Raw genomic sequence first — 21443 nt, forward strand, 5'->3', positions numbered from 1 at the left:
AAAATCCTACAAAGCAAGCTGTCGATATGGAGATTTACCACGATCCTAGTTATTCTACTGGACACGATTTTGGTAAAGATAACATTTATACTATTCATCCTTTTGTTGATGATAACGATTCTGGGCAAGATACGAATCAAGAGACTGACCAAGAGACCGACTATGATACCGACCAAGAGACCGACCGTGATGCCGACCATGATGCCGACCATGATGCCGACCGTGATACCGACCATCAAAAAGCTGGTGATCTTGATAAAGATTTAGAGAACTTGATCCTAAAATTCGTAGACTATATGACTGGTCCGTATCGTGGGCGAAAGAAAAGATCCCTAATATGTGTTTCAAATGACGTCCGCAGGATCCTGAGAACAATCGAGGCCAAAGATCTAAAAGGTTTAGAAGAATTTGTTGCAACGGATGAATTGCTCCTCAAATATGTTGCTCTTTGTGAAAATAAGAAACTGTCACCAGGAACTATAAAAACGTATCTTGGCTCGATGATGGATTTTTTGCACTTTCTTGGCCACTCGTCAAAATGCCACAATTTAAACACTCCCAATATATTACATACCGAAAATATCATAAAAGATTGGAGAAAGAAATTAAGTAAGAAGTGTAAAATGTTCAGCCACAAAAAACGTGTAGACGATCGTGTTATGAGTGTTACTAGAGAGCAGGTTCGGAAATATGACAATGGACCTTTTAAGGCTAAAGCCACCAAAATCATTCACGAACATAGAACAAATCCAAATACCCAAATTACAAGATCTCAACACACCATTGTCCGCAGTAGCCTTGTGGTTGAGATTGGCTTAGCCAATGCTCATCGCTCGGGAGTGGCTGTGCACATGAAGATGAACGAGTTCAAAGGATTCATTAAGAGTGAAGAGTTCATCAAAATTCCTGTCTGGGACCACAAAACTATTGAAAGTTACGGGCCCGCACCAGTCCATCTACGACACAATGCATTCAACAACTTAAAGATTTATGTGGAGAGAATTAGACCACAACTTAACCCAAGCGTGGATGAAGTGTTTGTTACGTGGTCTGGAAAAGCCCTTCAATTGTCTGATCCATCAAAATTTCTCCACTCTGCATGGAAGGATAGTGGAATATTCGATGGGCAGGAAATTCCCCGAAATCTGTGTATGAATCACATAAGGCAAACCGCTTCCACACGATCTCGTGAAGAAAATAACCCTCATACAAAAGAAATAGCGATTCTCATGGCACATAGTAAAAAGACAGCTGATATGCACTATGATATTTACGAAAAAGAAAAAGCTAGTTTGGTTGGTGCACGTGAAATCGAAAATATATTCAGAGGTGAAATCATAATATTTTAACCCCTTGAAATACAGTTGTCGTTCACTGTTTCCATGTAAACTTTTACTATTCTTAGAAAGCCTGTATATTTCGTGCAGTCTCGATTCTTTATCTCCAATTCGCTTTAACATTTTGTTCTCCTTTTAATCGAAAGATCAATCTTATGAGAAACAAAATGATCCACTTGGCTTCCTAAAGACTGCTTTCAATTAACTATGACGATTTTTCAAGTCAAGCATTTACTCGGTCTTAACCTTTCTAATCTGTTTTTCTATTAGGAGAGACTCCAAAAAAAGACCACGACACTAAGAATAAAAGCCCGAGGAAAATCTGGAATAAGACAGAGGAATCGATTTTACGGAACGCCATAGTTGAAGGAACACCAGTTAAGGAGATTCCTGTGACGGCAACAACGAGGCAAATAAGAGATAAATTACGAAAACTAGGTCCTACGTCTGCTATTGTAGTGTGGTCGTGTTACAAAAATACAGGCTGTTTGTAGGAAAAGAATAAGATCCAGCTGAAACTTTCTCCAGACCTTCTCTATAGGATGGTTATGCCTCAGGAAAAATTCCCCTAAAATCCCACTGGTGGAACATCCTTTTTTTGGGACATTTCTTTTTCCCCAAACTCATTTTTAGATATTATCAAGTATACCATTCGAAAGCTCTCGAAAAGTTATATAGAAACTTTTAACGGGTAAGCCGATTTCCTTACCTAACTCGAGATATTTCATGCGCAAGTTCCACTTTTCGCCACATTTTGGTTATTTTGGTCTAAAATTGACCATATATAGCATCTTATGCATGAATTATCTTGACTTAGGTAATGAAATCGGCTATACCCGTTTAAAAGTCTTCTATATAGTTTTTCGAGAGCTTTCGAATGGTATACTTGATAATGTCTGAAAATGAGTTTGAAATTTTCAAAAAATTTTGCCCTTAGGGTTTTGCCTGGGGAAAAAAGAAATGTCCCAAAAAAAGGATGTTCCACCAGTGGGATTTTAGGGGAATTTTTCCTGAGGCATAACCATCCTATAGAGAAGGTCTGGAGAAAGTTTCAGCTGGATCTTATTTTTTTCCCTTAAATTATGCTAGACAACCCCACTATTGATAGCCCACCAGGAAGTGATGTTCCGTTGAGTCCGACAACAGATGGTAGTGATTGTACTCCAAGCCCTAGGCGTCACCCTATTCATGTAAGTAGTAATTTGTATAAATGTTAAAATGCGATAGAGATTACGAGTACGCCTTCTTTTTCTTAAAAGCAAGTATCTGTTCTCGGTCAAGCTCAAGTATAGTTGTCAAGGAATGCTTATCCCAGATGATTATGTCTTCTTCCTCATGAAAATATATTTACAGGAAATAGCTTTGAGGGGTGCCAAAACGAGGCTGAAACTTTGACTTCAAATACTGTCGGACTTGACTTAAGTTTTGCATGCTTATATTCCTTGTGTGAATCCCTAATCATTTTTGGAAAATTCAGGTTTTTGGTACTTGAGGAGTTTTTCGCGAAAGCGAGGCTACAACTGTGAGACAGCCTGGAGACTGAAACGAATTGTCGGATTTGGATGTAATTTTGAACCCTTGTCCCCCCCCTGGTGAAACCGTGTGGGAGTTTTCTCATTTTGAAAATTTTGATTTTTAAAGCCTTGGGACGAGTTTTTCGCTAAAACGGCAGACTGGAGATGTCAAAAATTTTCCGATTTGGCTGAAATTTTGCACACTTGTTCCTTGGATGAATACCTGGTGGTGTTTTTGGGGGGCCTGGGGACGAGGTTTTTCATCAGAACGAGGTTAAAATCTTTGGGGCAGTCTGGAGATGTCAAAAATGGTCCGATTTGATTGACATTTTGTGCACTTGTTCCTTGGGTGAATTTCATGTTTTCATTGGTTTTCTAAATCCGACAATTGTGCCTTCAAATTGTTTGAAAAATACTGAAGTTGAGCCAGATACAATTTCCGTTTATTATCTCAACGATTTGAAGCCAAAAAAACATTCACAAATTACTGTGTACAGCTCCGCGCTTTCAAATCGATATACACTTTCATTTTATTATTTGAACGATTTGCAGCCAAAAAACATTTAGTGAGGTTGCTTAGTACAAAATATTGCACAGCAATACTTCAAATGGTGATAAAAGGCTGATATTTGGCACAGTTGACCCTTAGAGGGTCTAAAACAAGATTTTAAACAGAAACACTTTATTTTCTAAATTGGCCACCTGCCAGATGACGTCATTAGGTGACTGGGCAAAAAAATATTTTTTTTGAGAATTTTCAAAAATCTGATTGTACCAATGGAAAGAGCATGAAATGGATAAAAATCGTGGTATAAAACATGCCTTGATTATTTTTGGACCTACCTTAAGGTAGTGTCCTATAATTAACCCATGTTCGTTTTTCGTTCGTTCGTTCGTTCGTTCGTCGTTCGTTCGTTCGTTCGTTCGTTCGTTCGTTCGTTCGTTCGTTCGTTCGTTCGTTCGTTACCAGCTTTTCTCGATATTGGCTCATTCAATTTTTCTGATTTTTTACAAAGGTGCATTACTATAAACCCTCGAATGTGACGGAGCCCGATTTTCGAAAAAAAAAAAAATTCCGGCCGGTAGAACCGGAAATGTCCCGAAAAAAGCGGCTTTTTGAGATTTTCTCGAGATTTTATCATTAGTTTTTTGCGATTTTTTTGCACATAGATGCACATTCGTACTGCCAAAAAGGTGTCGAAAACCGTTTACCGAAAAAAAAAATTTTTCCGGTCTATAGAACCGGAAATGTGCTGGAAATCGTCGTTTTTTCATATTTCCGTCACATTTTTTCAACTTACTTAATCGTTTCTTTACAGAAGAAGGTTCTTTATGATGATGCCCAAAACTTAGCATCGTTTGATTTGCAAAAAAGTCATCCTTTGAATCCAGAACTCTTTAAAAATCGCCGGAACAGCCGAAAACCGGCGTAAAACGGGTTTCCTTCATTTTTTCAAGTTATACTCGACAGATTTTAATGATTTTTTGCACAATGATGTAAAATCGCAATGCCCAAAATGTGACGTAGCCCAATTTTCGAAAAAGAAATTTTTCCGGCCGGTAGAGCCGGAAATGTCCCGAAAAAACAGATTTTTTAGATTTCTCGAGATTTTATCATTAGTTTTTTGCGATTTTTTGCACATAGATGCGTTTTAATGTTGCCAAAAAGGTTCAAAAACTGTTTTCTGACAAAAAATGTTTCTGGCCTGTAGAACCAGAAACATGCCGGAAATCATCATTTTTTCGGATTTTCGAAAATCATATTCATATTCTTCATATTCTTTCCTTACTGAAAAAGTTTCCGAATAGGGATTCTCAATACTTCCGTGTTTTAAAGAATTCATTGTTACCTTAAACTTTCATTGTTTTGTTACATGTTCAATGTTCGTTTCATAATAAAGGTAGGTCCATAAAAGTATCGCTTGTCCTATCAAAAGTTATTACAATCTGAAGGTTTTAGATGACGTCATCACAAGCTCTTCTGGGTAAAACCAAAAAAACTCTTAATTTCGGAACCAGTTAACCAAATTTGATGTTTTACACATGTATTCGCGTCAGAATTCTGCATTCTTTCTGATGGTAGGGTTGAAGTATGGTGAAAAGTATTCAAAAATGTCTAATAATTTGAAAACGGTTTCTTCCAGTTTCTCAAGACAGAAAAACTAAGAAAAATTAAATTTTCGATAAAAAAGGATTCCTCATTATTTGACGAAACCATTGAAAAGAGAATTAAATTCTGATGCGAATACATGTGTGTAAAACATAAAATTTGGTTAACTGGTTCCGAAATCATGAGTTTTTTGTTTTTGCCCAGAAGGGCTTGTTATGACGTCATCTAAAATCTTCAGATTGTCATAACTTTTGATTGGAAAATAATCAAGGCATGTTTTATACCTCGATTTTCATCCTCATTGCATGCTCTTTCTATTCTCAACAGTTGAGCTAGAATCTGAGAATGTCTGAATGTTTGTGTGTGTGTGTGTGTGTCTGTGTGTCTGGAGACTTCAAAAATGGTCCGATTTGGATGAAATTTTGCACACTTGATCCTTGGGTGAATCCCAGGGGGTTTTTTTTTCATTTTTTTCAAAATTCTCATTTTTAAGGGCGTGGTCACGAGTTTTAGCCCCAAAACGAGGCTAAAACTTTGGGGCAGGCTGGAGACTTTAAAAATGGTCCGATTTTCTCCAGGTTGGTAGGTTTTGACTAGGGATTTCATAGGTTTCACTCAGTTTTATCAATTTTACAATTGGGGATTCGATCTTAAAAGATACTGAAGTTGAGCCAGTGCGGTTAGCACGTTCGACAGTTGGTACAATCGGATTTTGAAAATTTTCAAAAAAATATTTTTTTGCCCAGCCACCTGATGACATCATCTGACAGGTGGCCAAGTTAGAAAAATAAGTGTTTCTGTTTAAAATCTTGTTTTAGACCCTCTAAGGGTCAACTGTGCCAAATTTCAGCCTTTTATCACCATTTGAAGTATAAATGTGCTAACTGACTACACTAATTCACAAATTACTGTAACAGGTCCACTCCCTCAAATTTTTCCTTACAAATCTCTGTGTACAGCTCCACTGCCTTCAAATCGATATACTTTCATTTTATTATTTGAACGATTTGCAGCCAAATGACATTTAATTATTTGAACGATTTGCAGCCAAAGGACATTTAATTATTTGAACGATTTGCAGGCAAAACATTCACAAATCTCTATGTACAGCTCCACTGCCTTCAAATCGATACACTTTCATTTTATTATTTGAACAGTTTGCAGCCAAAAGACATTTAATTATTTGAACGATTTGCAGGCAAAACATTCACAAATCTCTATGTACAGCTCCACTGCCTTCAAATCGATACACTTTCATTTTATTATTTGAACGATTTGCAGCCAAAAGACATTTAATTATTTGAACGGTTTGCAGCCAAAAGACATTTAATTATTTGAACGATTTGCAGGCAAAACATTCACAAATCTCTATGTACAGCTCCACTGCCTTCAAATCGATACACTTTCATTTTGATATTTGAACGATTTGCAGCCAAAAGACATTTAATTATTTGAACGATTTGCAGCCAAAAGACATTTAATTATTTGAACGATTTGCAGTCAAAAGACATTTAATTATTTGAACGATTTGCAGGCAAAACATTCATAAATCTCTATGTACAGCTCCACTGGTTTCAAATCGATACACTTTCATTTTATTATTTGAACGATTTGCAGCCAAATTCACGAATTACTGTGTACTCGAATTTTCACTGACTTCAAATCGATACGCTTTCATTTTATTATTTGAACGATTTGCAGCCAAAAGACATTTTATTATTTGAACGATTTGCAGCCAAAAGACATTTAATTATTTGAACGATTTGCAGCCAAATTCACGAATTACTGTGTACTCGAATTTTCACTGGCTTCAAATCGATACACTTTCATTTTATTATTTGAACGATTTGCAGTCAAAAGACATTTAATTATTTGAACGATTTGCAGGCAAAACATTCATAAATCTCTATGTACAGCTCCACTGGTTTCAAATCGATACACTTTCATTTTATTATTTGAACGATTTGCAGCCAAATTCACGAATTACTGTGTACTCGAATTTTCACTGACTTCAAATCGATACGCTTTCATTTTATTATTTGTACGATTTCCAGCCAAAAGACATTTTATTATTTGAACGATTTGCAGCCAAAAGACATTTAATTATTTGAACGATTTGCAGTCAAAAACATTCACAAATCGCTATGTACAGGTCCACTGCCTTCAAATCGACACACTTTCATTTTATTATTTGAACGATTTGCAGCCAAAAGACATTTAATTATTTGAACGATTTGCAAGCAAAATATTCACAAATCTGTATGTACAGGTCCACTGCCTTCAAATCGATACACTTTCATTTTATTATTTGAACGATTTGCAGCCAAAAGACATTTAATTATTTGAACGATTTGCAGGCAAAACATTCACAAATCTCTATGTACAGGTCCACTGCCTTCAAATCGATACACTTTCATTTAATTATTTGAACGATTTGCAGCCAAAAGACATTTAATTATTTGAACGATTTGCAGGCAAAACATTCACAAATCTCTATGTACAGGTCCACTGCCTTCAAATCGATACACTTTCATTTTATTATTTGAACGATTTGCAGCCAAAAGACATTTAATTATTTGAACGGTTTGCAGCCAAAAGACATTTAATTATTTGAACGATTTGCAGTCAAAAGACATCTAATTATTTGAACGATTTGCAGGCAAAACATTCATAAATCTCTATGTACAGCTCCACTGGTTTCAAATCGATACACTTTCATTTTATTATTTGAACGATTTGCAGCCAAAAGACATTTAATTATTTGAACGATTTGCAAGCAAAATATTCACAAATCTCTATGTACAGGTCCACTGCCTTCAAATCGATACACTTTCATTTTATTATTTGAACGATTTGCAGCCAAAAGACATTTAATTATTTGAACGATTTGCAGGCAAAACATTCACAAATCTCTATGTACAGGTCCACTCACTGCCTTCAAATCGATACACTTTCATTTTATTATTTGAACGATTTGCAGCCAAAAGACATTTAATTATTTGAACGATTTGCAGCCAAAAGACATTTAATTATTTGAACGATTTGCAGGCAAAACATTCAAAAATCTCTATGTACAGCTCCACTGCCTTCAAATCGATACACTTTCATTTAATTATTTGAACGATTTGCAGCCAAAAGACATTTAATTATTTGAACGATTTGCAGCCAAAAGACATTTAATTATTTAAACGATTTGCAGGCAAAACATTCACAAATCTCTATGTACAGGTCCACTGCCTTCAAATCGATACACTTTCATTTTATTATTTGAACGATTTGCAGCCAAAAGACATTTAAATATTTGAACGATTTGCAGGCAAAAGACGTTTAATTATTTGAACGATTTGCAAGCAAAATATTCACAAATCTCTATGTACAGGTCCACTGCCTTCAAATCGATACACTTTCATTTTATTATTTGAACGATTTGCAGCCAAAAGACATTTAATTATTTGAACGATTTGCAGCCAAAAGACATTTAATTATTTAAACGATTTGCAGGCAAAACATTCACAAATCTCTATGTACAGGACCACTGCCTTCAAATCGATACACTTTCATTTTATTATTTGAACGATTTGCAGCCAAAAGACATTTAATTATTTGAACGATTTGCAGTCAAAAGACATTTAATTATTTGAACGATTTGCAGGCAAAACATTCACAAATCTCTATGTACAGCTCCACTGCCTTCAAATCGATACACTTTCATTTAATTATTTGAACGATTTGCAGCCAAAAGACATTTAATTATTTGAACGATTTGCAGCCAAAAGACATTTAATTATTTAAACGATTTGCAGGCAAAATATTCACAAATCTCTATGTACAGGTCCACTGCCTTCAAATCGTTACACTTTCATTTTATTATTTGAACGATTTGCAGCCAAAAGAAATTTAATTAATTGAACGATTTGCAGTCAAAAGACATTTAATTATTTGAACGATTTGCAGGCAAAACATTCACAAATCTCTATGTACAGCTCCACTGCCTTCAAATCGATACACTTTCATTTTATTGTTTGAACGATTTGCAGGCAAAACATTCACAAATCTCTATGTACAGGTCCACTGCCTCACGAATTACTGTGTACTCGAATTTTCACTGACTTAAAATCGATACACTTTCATTTTGTCGTTTGAACGATTTGCAGCAAAAACATTCAAAAACCTCTGTACACAGCTTTAAATCGTTACCATTATATCGATATATATCGTGTACACAGAGATTTGTGAATGTTTTTTTTGCTGCAAATCGTTCAAATAATCAATTGAAAAGGGTATCGATTTTAAGAAAGTGAAATTTTGGGTAATTTTTAAATGCTTTTTGACCGCAAATCGTTCGACTAATAAAATGAAAGTGTATCGATTTGAAGGCAGTGCAGCTGTGCACAGTAATTTTTGAATGTCTTTTTTTATCAATTTGGTTTAAGGTCTGAACTCACTTCACCTCTATGGATCTTCTTGTGAGCCAGCCCATCACCTAGGGCGATTAGCAACGCGAGAGGCTACCTCGCTACGTGATCCATACGTGGGGCTCGAACCCAGAACCTTCCGATCAGGAGGCGAGCGCTCTACCACTGGACCACACCCCCCCCCCCAAATTTTGGCTGCAAATCGTTCAAATAATAAAATGAAGGTGTAAATCGATTTGAGGCAGTGGATCTGTTACAGTAATTTGTGAATGCTTTATGGCTTCAAATCGTTCAGATAATAAAAGGAAAGTGTATTGTATCGATTTTAAGAAATTGAAAATTGGGGTACACAGTGATTTGTGGATATTTTTTGGCTGCAAATCGTTCAAACGACAAAATGAAAGTGTTTCGATTTGATTTGAAGTCAGTGAAAATTGGAGTACACATTAAATTGTGAATGTTTTCGGCTGCAAATCGTTCTAATGATAAAATGAAAGTATATCGATTTTAAGGAAGTGGAAATTTGGTTAATTTTTGCATGATTTTTGGCTGCAAATCGTTTAAATAATGTAATGAAAGTGTACATCGATTTGAAGGGAGTGGAGCCTGTACACAGTAATTTGTGAATGTTCTTTTCTGCAAATCGTTCAAAGTCGTTCAAATAATAATGAAACTGTATCGATTTGAATGTAGTACAAACTGGCTGCAAAGAAACTTGTTATTGTTTTTTGGGTGAAAATCAGTAACGATGATACCTTTAGATTTCATCTAAATTTCTGATTACCGAAAGTGTTACCATAGTTTCTATTGAAAACTCTACTGTATTAGTGTTGGTTAGGTCATTAAATAAAAGTTCAGGAAAGGCGGCTCGCCATCAGTAACGTGGTGGCAGAGGGAAGCGGACTTTTTTGAAGGGGCGCCGTAGTAGCTCTTTAGCATCTGATTTCAGCACCCCTATCCCTTCAAGGCGCCCTTTTACTTTTCGTTTTGGTCAAATCCAATCTCTATATTGTGAATTTTTTCGCTCGCTTCGCTTGGCTCAAAAGAATCTTAATCATCATGAAAGCAGTCAAAAAAGTCCAAATGTTTTTTTTGCTTTGACTATAGAGAATTATAATCGAAGAAAGAACATTTATACGTGGTTGCATTTTGTTGTTCCACTCAAATCTTTTCGTGCTCGCTTCTCTCGCATTTCAATGTCATCGCAATCCGCTCTCCGCATTCCTTTTCAATAGAAAAATTTCTAAAAATCTTGTTGATGTTTTAAAAACCGAAAATCCAAAACACTGTAAACTAAAAAGGCAGTGTCCGAATTCTCCATAGAAAGCTGGAAAATGGGGACGCCAAATAGGCCAACCGGGGCGCCAAAAGCTCAAATTCAACTTTTGCCTCCCCAGCCTCGACTTAGCCACCACGCTACTGATCGACATGTAAATTTTACGGTTTCTGCATGCTTAGACGATAAAATGAAAAGAAAACCGTTTTTCGCTGATTGTTGCTTCAATTTTCTAAATTAAGAGTCATTTTTTTTCCAATATTAAATTGATATTTAATTGATTTCCGATATGAAATTGTTTCTGAAATCGAGTAAAATCAAAATTAAGTTGAGTTCCAGTTCTCCATAAAATGGTGATGTTATATTGCTAGAATCGCTATAAATTCTGACTAGGAGAATATAAGTAATTTTTAATATAAGCGAGGTCTACCCATTGAGTTTAAAGCCCGAAGGGCTAGAGTCGAATCTCCTGGAAGGGAAATGATGCCACTTATTTCCCATCCTTAACGCGCTCCCCGCGTGGTTTTTACACAAACGCCGGGTTGAAAGTAAAATATATCGCCAGATTTCGAAAAATGTGCTGCTCAAAAACAAAGAAACTACTAGATTCAATCCGTCGTCGTGATTGTGGCGCTAATCTTAAGGTTTCAGTTTTTCTTACCTGGGAAGGGTTAAAGATTCTACTCTAGCCCTTCGGGATTTAAACTCAATGGGTTTACCCATAATATCCCTAAATCTTACTCACAATTAAAGTTTATTTCAAATTAGCTGGCAGTAAAATTTCAAATGCTTGTATTTTCTGATAGGCTTTGAATTAGATAGCTATTTTGTGCGCGTTGAAAAGATAATCGTGAGTGGGATATTATCAAATAAAAACATTCAAAAAACTTTTGAAAATGAAGATGAAAAATGAAAAAGAAAAAAGTCAACTCCCGGTACAATTGCGATATATCTCCAAAAAAATTATTCAGGCAAAAGATATGGCTCAAAGTTTATCACTGATTGACTCTGAAAAACACCAAAAAACAGCGAAAAACAGCCTTTTTTACAGTAAATTACCTGAAGACTTTGTGTCCTATCTTTTGACTGAATAATTTTTTTGGAAAAATTTTTTCACGGTGATGATGTTCTAAGATTAAAGAATTAACTTTGTGAAAATGGTAATTATATCACAATTGTACCAGGAGTTGACTTTTTGGACCTACCTTAAGGTAGTCCTTTAAATTAACCCTTGTCCGTCCGTCCGTTCGTTCGTCTGTTCGTCCGTCTGTTACCAGCTTTTCTCGAGATAGGCTCATTAGTTTTTTCTGATTTTTCGCACAATGATGCAAAATGGCAATGCCCAAAATGTGACGGAGCCCGATTTTTGAAAAAAATTTTTGGGCAAATTTGGGCCAAAAACTGCCTAAAAATAGGGTTTTTCTTTTTTCGCGATTGGCATTTTTTTCTGATTTTTTGCACGATGATGCAAAATGGTAATTTTCGAAATGTGACGAAGCCTAATTTTCGAAAAGAAAAGTTTTTCCGGCCGAAAATGTCAGAAATATGCCGGAAAAACCGGTTTTTTGGCATTTTCTCGAGATTTCATCATTAGCTTTTTCTGATTTTTTTGCACAAAGATGCGTATTCCACTAACGTTTTAATTATTTTCACTTTTCTATTTCTTCTAATTTTTGCAGTCTAAATTGTCTTACTATTTTTGCCATTTTTCCTATTTTCATCTGATGTTAATCATTAGGTAGGTCCATTCAGCATGTTGCTCGTTTCTTTTTCATTTTCAGTTTCAAAAATTTTTTGAATTTTTTTATTTGATAATATCCCACTCACAATTATCTTTTCAACGCGCACAAGATCGCTATCTAATTCAAAGCCTATCAGAAAATACAAGCATTTGAAATAGACTTTAGATCTTTAACCAAAGAAATCAGTCTTAACTGAAATGAAACTCCCTTAAGAGCTCTGACCATAGTGGAAAATCATTTTCAGAATTTGAAAATAAAACCTTATGTTTTCGCTTCTTTGGCATGTTTAGGAACAGACTGCTTTTGAAAAATTTAATTTAATTAATTATATCATGAGTAATTAGGAAATAAGTGTGGCATGGACCTTAAAATAAAACGTCATAACGACGTTTGTTATTCATATACTTTTACAAAAAATGCTTAATCTTTTTTAATTGGAATTTTTTTCAAATTATTCACAGATAAATGCACAATTTTAAATTTTTCGAAAATTTTTTCTTAATCCACTTTTCAAAAGTTATGTCAATTTATATGAGAGAAAATAGGGTGAAAAATTGAAGAAAAAGCACTATTTTGAAGATTTTGAGACAAAGAAGCCATGACAAAAATTTTCCGAAAATCTATTTTTAGTTCCTTAGTAGACACATCACCTGAGCCAAAAATTTTTCCAAAAAGTTTTCTTTTCGTCGAGAATAAGGTCCTCAAAGTTGAAATATACTCTTCTTCGCAAAAGTCTTCAATTTCTTTTTCATGAAACTTTTTCCTTCCGATTTTTACATTTTTAGACGCACAAATAATTGGCCTCACAGAAAATGTATAATATGGTACACTTAAATGGTCTATATAATGCACAAATTAACACTGGTGCATACCAAAATACGAAAATTCACTATGGACAGAGCCCTTAAGGGTTAGATCTTAGATCTTTAGGACGAGATAATGACGAACCGCATTTCAATGAGTTGTTTTCTATTCCCTTTCAGTTCTCTGTCTGTTCATCTCCAAAGTCTGATTTTTTACTACTGAAAATGAAAATGAAGTAAAAGAACCCTAGGCAAGGTCTGGGTTTTTTTTTGAAAATTTTGATAAAAGAATGGCCTTTTCGCTGGTCTGTGTTCTTCAAAGCTAGAATCCAGGTGGGATTAAGCCCCAGGCATGTGTTTTTTGGGTTTGCAAAATGGAACATACTGCATACTGGCAGAGTATTTCCAAAGCCTCGTTTTTTTTAATTCTGGGCCGAAAATGGCCAATTCTCAGGCCCGCGTTTTTGTGTTGAACCTTTTTCGGGGTGGGTTTTTTCTATATTGGAAAATTTGAATAAAAGTAAATTACCTACCTGGCCTGTGTTTTTGGGGTGTAAAAAGACCATTTCTCTATTCATGATATGCATCACTTACAATGTCTTCTGACATTACATCCGTACCCAACAGGTGATTGGTTGCAAGTGACGTATTGACTGATTTTACGTCACTTACAACCAATCAGCTGTGGGGTCTATGATGTAATGCCAGAAGACATTGTAGTGATGCATATCATGAATATTGGAAAATTAAGTGAAAGTAAAGCAACGATACAGTATATATTATACAGGCCATTTTCAAGGCCTTGTATTTGATGGATTGTTGTATTTAAGTGCTGTCAATCACTGATGACATAAGTATATACAGTGCAGTATGTCCGTAACAAAGCAAAATCCTCAAAAAATCTTGTCATGATAAATGACCTACGTTGATTATTATTCTCTTACAAACTAATTAAATTGTCTGGGGAATTAGATATCTTTTGAATAAGCAAAAAAATTCTAGCATGCAATCGTTAATTCAAATCCCATAAGGCTAAGAATTTTGAGGATTTTAGGTATCAATTTGTGGTCGTTTTTTACGGACACACTGTACAGGTCAGCCTGGTTCCGGGTGGATCTATTTGACACCGAGTTTAGTAATTTTTAATATCGCTATTTTTCTTACATACAGGAACCAGGAACACGGGTCAGCTTGTGGATGCCCCCTGATTACCTTTATCTACGGCAACACGGTAAAATGTTCATTGATAAAAGTGTTAAAATGAATGAAGAAACAACAAATGTCTGGGTTATCTCTATGATAAATACTCACTCACCCAAATCAGAGTGAGAGTTGCGTACGAAAGAATTCTGGAAACTAATGAGAAGAAGAAGAAAAAGAAGGCAAAATGACTTGTTTATTGTACCGGTTAACATTATCGCAATAAATCTGTACAGGAGCATTCCATGAGATGCCACACGCGTAACGAAGTTTCTTTGATTTGTAAAGTGGTTGATTTGTAAAAGGGTCTGAAATTAAAACCAAATTTTAAGGCTATTCTGTTTAATACGAACTAATTTTTAATACAAAAAGTTTCTTTGAAAAATTTCAAATGTCATTTTTGCAAGTTACGTGTGTGCCACCAACTCACGTTGGAATGTACTGTGAGTGTCTCGGTTGGCTTTCTGTGAAATACAACCTGTGAAAGCAAAATGGAGAATTCCATTCGGGCAGACTGTCAGCAATAACAAACATTGTTAAATGTTATTATCTTAAGCAACTTTCAAAAAACATCTGAGATGGAGAAACATTAATTCCATTGACCAGAAGACAATTTGCGATCAAAGCTATAGGAGTAGTGAAAGCTTTTACAATTTTAAAAATTATAAATACAAACATCGCATCTTGCAAGCTCCTTTATTGTTCCAAAAGGATCATTTTCTATTGCAAAAAAATTACAATTCTTTTCAACTCCTTTGATGATTAAAAGGAAAGAAATTCCAAATTCAATTCTCAAGTGACTTACGATAATAGTTTTCTTTTATAAAAGTTATCACAGTCAAATCAAGACACATTTTAGAACAATTCGATGTTTTCAAAAAACAGGCTCTCTCTCGTGATAAGCTTGAGATGAATTCATGAAAACAAAACAGACTTTTTGTGCTACTTGATTCCACCACGGGAATTCAAACATATCTAGTTTGCTTAGTCCAGCTTTCTGGACTAGCTGCTATGGTTACCTTTGTTCTCAGTTGAATAGAACTGCGATTTGCTTTCACAGTGAGTATTACGAACTGTGATTATCACAGAAGTTGGAATGTTCATACAAAGCTTTGTTGGCAACGGAGTTGGTAAAGTTCAAACTCCGTACGATATCTTTTGAACTGTTACTGAAACATTTACACCATGAAATTTTATGATTTTTTTTTTTAAACATATACACATCCTCGATAAGAGGTGTTAACGCGGTAGTATATATTTTTTTTAGGTTGTATGTATAGTTAAACCGTGCAAAATATACGTTAAACCAGAAATATGGCAAAGAAAGATAGATTACGTCTATTCATCTTTTGTTCTCTAGGCTAGTCAACACTTTTTGTTCCTTTGTAACTGTCAGTTAGGAGTAACTTAAAATTAGCCCATCATCTCGGAATATCAGCAATTTAGCCCAGAATGGGCAATTTAGCCCAGATTATATAGGAAAATTAGCCCATAATGAAGAAAAATTGATTTTTGAGCGAAATATTAATAGTCGCATTCTATAACTCCTCAGATTTGATTTTTAATGATTCAATCAATGTATATTCCAAATATTATCCCTTAATTAGCTCCAGAATGGGAAATATTCAATTTTTTCTAACTGCGCATGCTCGAGCATATGCGCAGTGAAACAAAATCAGAAAAAAAGCTTTCTGCACACGGCACTCAATATCTGAAAAATAGCCCATTATCGATTATTTAGCCCATCAGCTAATAATTCTTTTCTAGGAGCTAAACAGGAAAGATTTTTCAGTGGAGATTATTCTTTGAAACATGAAAAATTTGTTTCTGGCAAAAAAAGATGCGACTACTAATATTTCGCTCAAAAATCAAATTTTTCTTCATAATGGGCTAATTTTCCTATATAATCTGGGCTAAATTGCCAATTCTGGGCTAAAATTGCTGATATTCCGAGATGATGGGCTAATTTTAAGTTACTCCTAACTGACTGTTAATTTCAATTGTTAAACAGCGTTTTCAGCCAATCAAAGTCAAGGATAACAAAACCTCAGTGCCAAAATCTTCGAGGCTGAGCCAAAAAAAAGTAATCATATATACGGAATCCTGGTAACCTATGCTACACAGAAAAATCTTTTTCATTTTCTAAATATTCCAGGAATTATTTTTTAGACCTTACGAGTGATAGTAAATAACACGCCCTAATTAGCCGATAAGTAGTGAACTATTTCGTTCTTTTGACGTGAAGCGTTGGCTCAGTGTGGTTAGCACACTGGGTTTCTAATCATAGACACTTTGCATTTAGTGGGTTCGAACCCCGTAGGTATCAATTTTGAGCAAGGGGATTTTCCCCGACGAAAGTTTTCAACACAAATAGAAATTGAAACTTAATTTCTTAGTTTTAATCTAATACAGTGACCGTGTTGAGGGTCGATCATCGTTATTTCATCAACTGACATCTATTTCTTTCCATCAATCACAAAAACAAAATTTCGGGCGAGGATTAAAAAATCAGATAGGATTTTTGGAGGAGTGTTGAAAAGTACGGGGAAATTTTGTAGAAACGATTCCAGGATTGCCTAGAATACTTGCTGACATTAGCATTGCGGTATTTTCATTAAAATGTCATGTTGGAAATAAGCCAATTCGATACGACCGTGCTATGTGTATAAAGGGTATGGCCATTTTCGTCTTTGAAAAAAGCAAATACCAAAATAATCATCAAATTCAAAATTTCAACAAAAACACGCTCTTAAAAGTTTATCACATTTCCCTTTCTCAAAATTCGCTGCGCTTAGATACCGTGGAATTAGGCATGTGCCAATTTCTATTATAACTATCGGCAGAGCGTCTCAAGAAATCTCCTTTTTTATCATCACAGAAGAAGTGATTTCCTTTACCTCAGATTACACAGTTCAATGTTCATTGTTGAACTGAGGGGAATCTCCTTCAAAACACATTATTAAATATCCCACCTTGCCGCAGCCTTGAGCTACGGTAAATCTTGCGATTTTTTTATACCGTATTATAGAAAAAACTCAACAGGAATCGTGTATCCATGGATTCATTATAGACACCGGATGAACATTAGGTTGAATTTTTTCTCAATTTTTCATGTTCTAGCTACTTTAGGGGAAGAGACTTTCGCGGAAAGAAACTTTCACGATTCATTAAATTTCCATTGTTTTTAACCCAGTTTTTTTTATGAATATCTTTGCAACAGGTGGCTAAAAACGCGGGCTTTCTTCGCACGCCCATCAAACCAAAATGTGTCCCAATATTGATTTTTAAGTCGGTCTGAATGAAATTTCAATACCAACCGTAAATTTTAGAAAAACATTATTTTCGCGAGAATTAACTTTCACGAATTAGCTTTCAGAATTTTCGCGTAATTAACTTTCACGAATTTGCCCAAAATTAGCGAAAATCGCGAAAGTTTCTTTCCGCGAAAGTTTCTTCCCCTAAAGTATGTCCGCAGTAACGACATTATTGTTCACCCTCCTTCAGTGATAAAATATTATTTCGCTGCATAGTTGTATTGCCTTTTTACACTATAACGTTGCTTTTGAATTCCCAAATGAGACTTCAAGTCTTCCTCAGAGAAACAAAACCAAAAAACTAATTACTAACTACATCTCCTTGTGACGTTTCAAGTTGTGAGATAGATGCAACAGTCACGCTATCTATAAGAATCTGAACAGTTATACCAGAAAATTTTAGAATCACCTTGCCGCCGCGTGCCGACAATACCATGTGAAGCTAAGGTGCCCCGGTTTAGTATATGTGAAACCCAGCTCTTAACGACTTCATCATCATCATCATCATCTTTCGACCGCGGTCGAGATGATGGATTCCACCCTCTGGCGCCAAGAATCGCGGTCGCGCATGGCAGTCTCCAGGTCACTATAATGAAGTCCAGTGTCCCTGCTAACTGCGTCAGTAAAAGTTAACTTTCTCGATCTTTGAACCAGCCGCTTGGGTTTCCAGAGTAAGAGAGAGGAGATGACTTCTGTGGATGCACGAAGGCAATGACCAGCAAACTGAACACGTCTAGCCTTTAAGATGTTTGAGATAGGCTTAATCGAACCATAGATGGTGTTTTTAGTGGGATGATCGCGCCAGGAAAGATTTTTAACTCTTCTTAGAAGGTGTGTGTATGTTCCATCGAGTTGTTTTTCTAATTTACGTGTGAAGGACCACGTTTCCGAACCATAAAGAAGGATAGGTTCTATGGTGGATTTAAAAACTTTAATCTTAAGGTTAGAGTCAAGAAGAGAAGATGTCCAAATTTTGTGTAGTTTGTTACACGCACTCCAGGCAAGTGCTTTGCGAATCTTAAAATCTTTTTCAGATGACGAAATATAGGAGCCTAAGTATTTGTAATCGTCAACTTTCTTTAATTTGATTCCTGCAACAGTTCTGATACTTTCGGAAGGATCAATGGGATTGAGACTGAAAAACTCGGTTTTTGATTCGTTAAGATGTAAGCCTATGGAATTTGCAGCCGATTCTAGTGCATTTAGTAATTTTTGAGCGTCTGAAAGCTTAGAACTGGTTAGAGCTATATCATCAGCAAAGTCTGTATCAGTGAGATAAGTCGCTGGACTACGAGGCCCAAGTTTATGTTCAAGTAGAAAACCACATTGTGAGATTTTATCAACAGAAATACGCATGATGTAATCTACAACTAAAATAAAAAGAAACGGGGCTAGGGTATCACCTTGCAAGATACCTGCTAAGATGGGAAAAGTATCAGTCTCGCCGTCTGTAGTCTGGATAGAAGATTTGGTGTCTGTATAAAGAAGCTTGATGGCATTAATGATTTTCAAGGGAATGCCATATAGTGAGAGGATATCAAACATTTTATCTCGATCAACTGAATCGAAAGCTTTTTTAAAGTCAACAAATACAAGTATAGCGTCGAGATTGAAATTCCTGGCTTCTTCAAGTATGCGACGAAGGGATAGGATTTGTGTTAGTGTGGAGCGCCCACTACGAAAACCATTTTGGTTTTTACGAAGAATGGGTTCGACTTTAGACCTAATCCTATTGAGTAAAAGTTTGTTGTAAATCTTGGCCGCTATTGGAAGAAGAGATATACCACGATAGTTAGTGGCAAGAGTGAGGTCTCCCTTTTTCGGAACAGAAATGATATGAGATTTTAGCCAATGATTTGTGCAAACATTTTCTTCGAACGCGATATTACAGAGATTAAGAAGGAAACTGTGGAAGTTTTCGTCTTTCCAGATAATAGGTGGAATGTTATCTGGACCGAAAGCTTTACAAGATTTAGTTTGGGAAAGGACCTTTGTTAATTCTTTTAAAGTGAAAGGAGAAAGAGGAATGTCCAAAGGCGGAGATATTTGTTCCCTTTCCCTGGGTAGAGAATTATTTTCAGAGAGAATTGGCTTTTTGCCAAGAAGATTTTTAAAATGATTGAGCCAATTATCTAGACGTTTCGCAGTGGATCCGCCTTTTAATTGAATGGGGGGTTTCGAATTTTTTCCACTAAGCTCTCTGACTAGGCTCCATGCATTTCGATAAGAGTTATGCGAGAAGTATTCAGACATGGAGTTTATCTTGCCGTTTATAAAGGATATTTCGGCTTCTAGGTAGGCCTCGTCAAGTTTAGCTTTGCAAGAATCTAAATTTGCCTTTCGCCTGCGCTTAGGGACATTGTTGTAGAGAGATGCTGCAAGTTTGAGATTTTCTCTTGCTGCAATGACAGACGGGATGTCTTTCGAGTTTGAGATGTTTTCTTTTCTTTTCCTAGGAAGCTGCTCGAGAGCTATTTTTTCAGTGGTTTCAATCAAACTGGAATAAGCATCTTCAATGTTGTCTTTATTTAGATCCTCAATGAAAAGATGAGAAAAGCGGTTATATACTTCGACAGTAAATCTGTTACGGATTTCAGGATTGAGAGAAGATTCCTTCCAATCGATTTTCTTCAGAGGGTGTGGCTTCGAGTGTTTTGATGCACGAAGGCTCAATTTGATATTTGAGGAAACAATACGATGATCAGAGCTAACAGTGGAGAATGAGGAATATGCCCTGGAGTCTTTAATACTATTCCTCCATTTTTTACCAAAGAGAATATAGTCAATTTGAGCTTTATCGCCATTTGGATATCGGAATGTCCAAAGGTGATTGGCACATTTCATGAAATAGTTATTTGAGGAGAAAAGGCCGTATTCATCAATCAGATCTAAGAGGTATTCGCCATTGCGATTAGTGTGCTTATTAAAGGAGAAAGAGACATCGGGACATGCAAGCTTCGCATTAAAGTCACCCGCAATGCTTATGAAATTATGTCTTGGTATATCGTCGAGTACATTTTTAAGTTCCAAATAGAATTCCTCAACTTCCTCTTTGGGGGCGCTATTGTGTGGACTATAGACACAAATAACTGATAAAACTGGATTGCTTGAGAACTCAGCAATCAAAATTCTAGGCGTGATAGATTCTACCTTAATCAAGTTATTTTTAGCTTTGGAAGAAAGAAGAAGACCTACTCCTCCCACCGTAGTATTAACAGAGTTTTTGGTTGCTGAAGATGTAATAAGTTGAAAAGTAGAGTTTGAAGAATACATAAGGTTATCAGCAGGGTGAAAAATGCGATGTTCTTGGATTGCAATCATGTCTATGGAATTTTCAGACATTGAACGCACGAGCTCGTTTATTTGTGTAGGTCCATTCAAGGTTCGAACATTGAAAGTACTAATTTTCAAGAGATTGGTACATCTCAGTAATTTGTTTTGTTTTGGGTGATCAGGTTCTTTCTTGTCAGAAGAAAACCTCCCCAAGGAACTGGGGGTGAAGATCTCTCCATCATTGGATCCCTTTATGGTATCAAAGAGAGAAAAATGATCGATAAAATCAGGGGCTTGCCCGGGGATCAAGGGCGTGTCCTGAAGGACTACCGATTGATCCCGGACCCTGGTGCTGTTTGGTGTAGAACCCATTATCTTTTCAATTGCTAAAATAGTGCTGCGCAACGGCTACATACCCATTTTCCCATGGGTGGGGCAGTACTCAACTAATTCGAGAGA

General features: G+C 35.9%; 1 protein-coding gene across 1 annotated transcript; it reads left to right on the forward strand.

Moving 5' to 3' along the window:
* Nucleotides 1-26: 26 nt before the first annotated feature.
* LOC136799606 (uncharacterized) lies at nt 27-1945 on the forward strand. Its single transcript, XM_067056329.1, has 2 exons — nt 27-1329; nt 1608-1945. Exons 1-2 carry the CDS (start codon nt 27-29, stop codon nt 1829-1831), a joined length of 1527 nt encoding a protein of 508 aa, XP_066912430.1. The 3' UTR covers nt 1832-1945.
* The last annotated feature ends 19498 nt before the right edge of the window (nt 1946-21443 follow it).

This window comes from Clytia hemisphaerica, unplaced genomic scaffold (genome assembly GCF_902728285.1).
Source record: "Clytia hemisphaerica strain Z4C2 unplaced genomic scaffold, Clytia hemisphaerica genome assembly, whole genome shotgun sequence".
Lineage (NCBI taxonomy): Eukaryota > Metazoa > Cnidaria > Hydrozoa > Leptothecata > Clytiidae > Clytia > Clytia hemisphaerica.

Coding starts and splice junctions, on each gene's coding strand:
- LOC136799606 (XM_067056329.1), top strand. CDS start 27: ATGGAGATTTACCACGATCCTAGTTATTCTACTGGACACGATTTTGGT. Junction 1,330..1,607: donor AATCGAAAATATATTCAGAG/GTGAAATCATAA, acceptor TTTTTCTATTAG/GAGAGACTCCAAAAAAAGAC.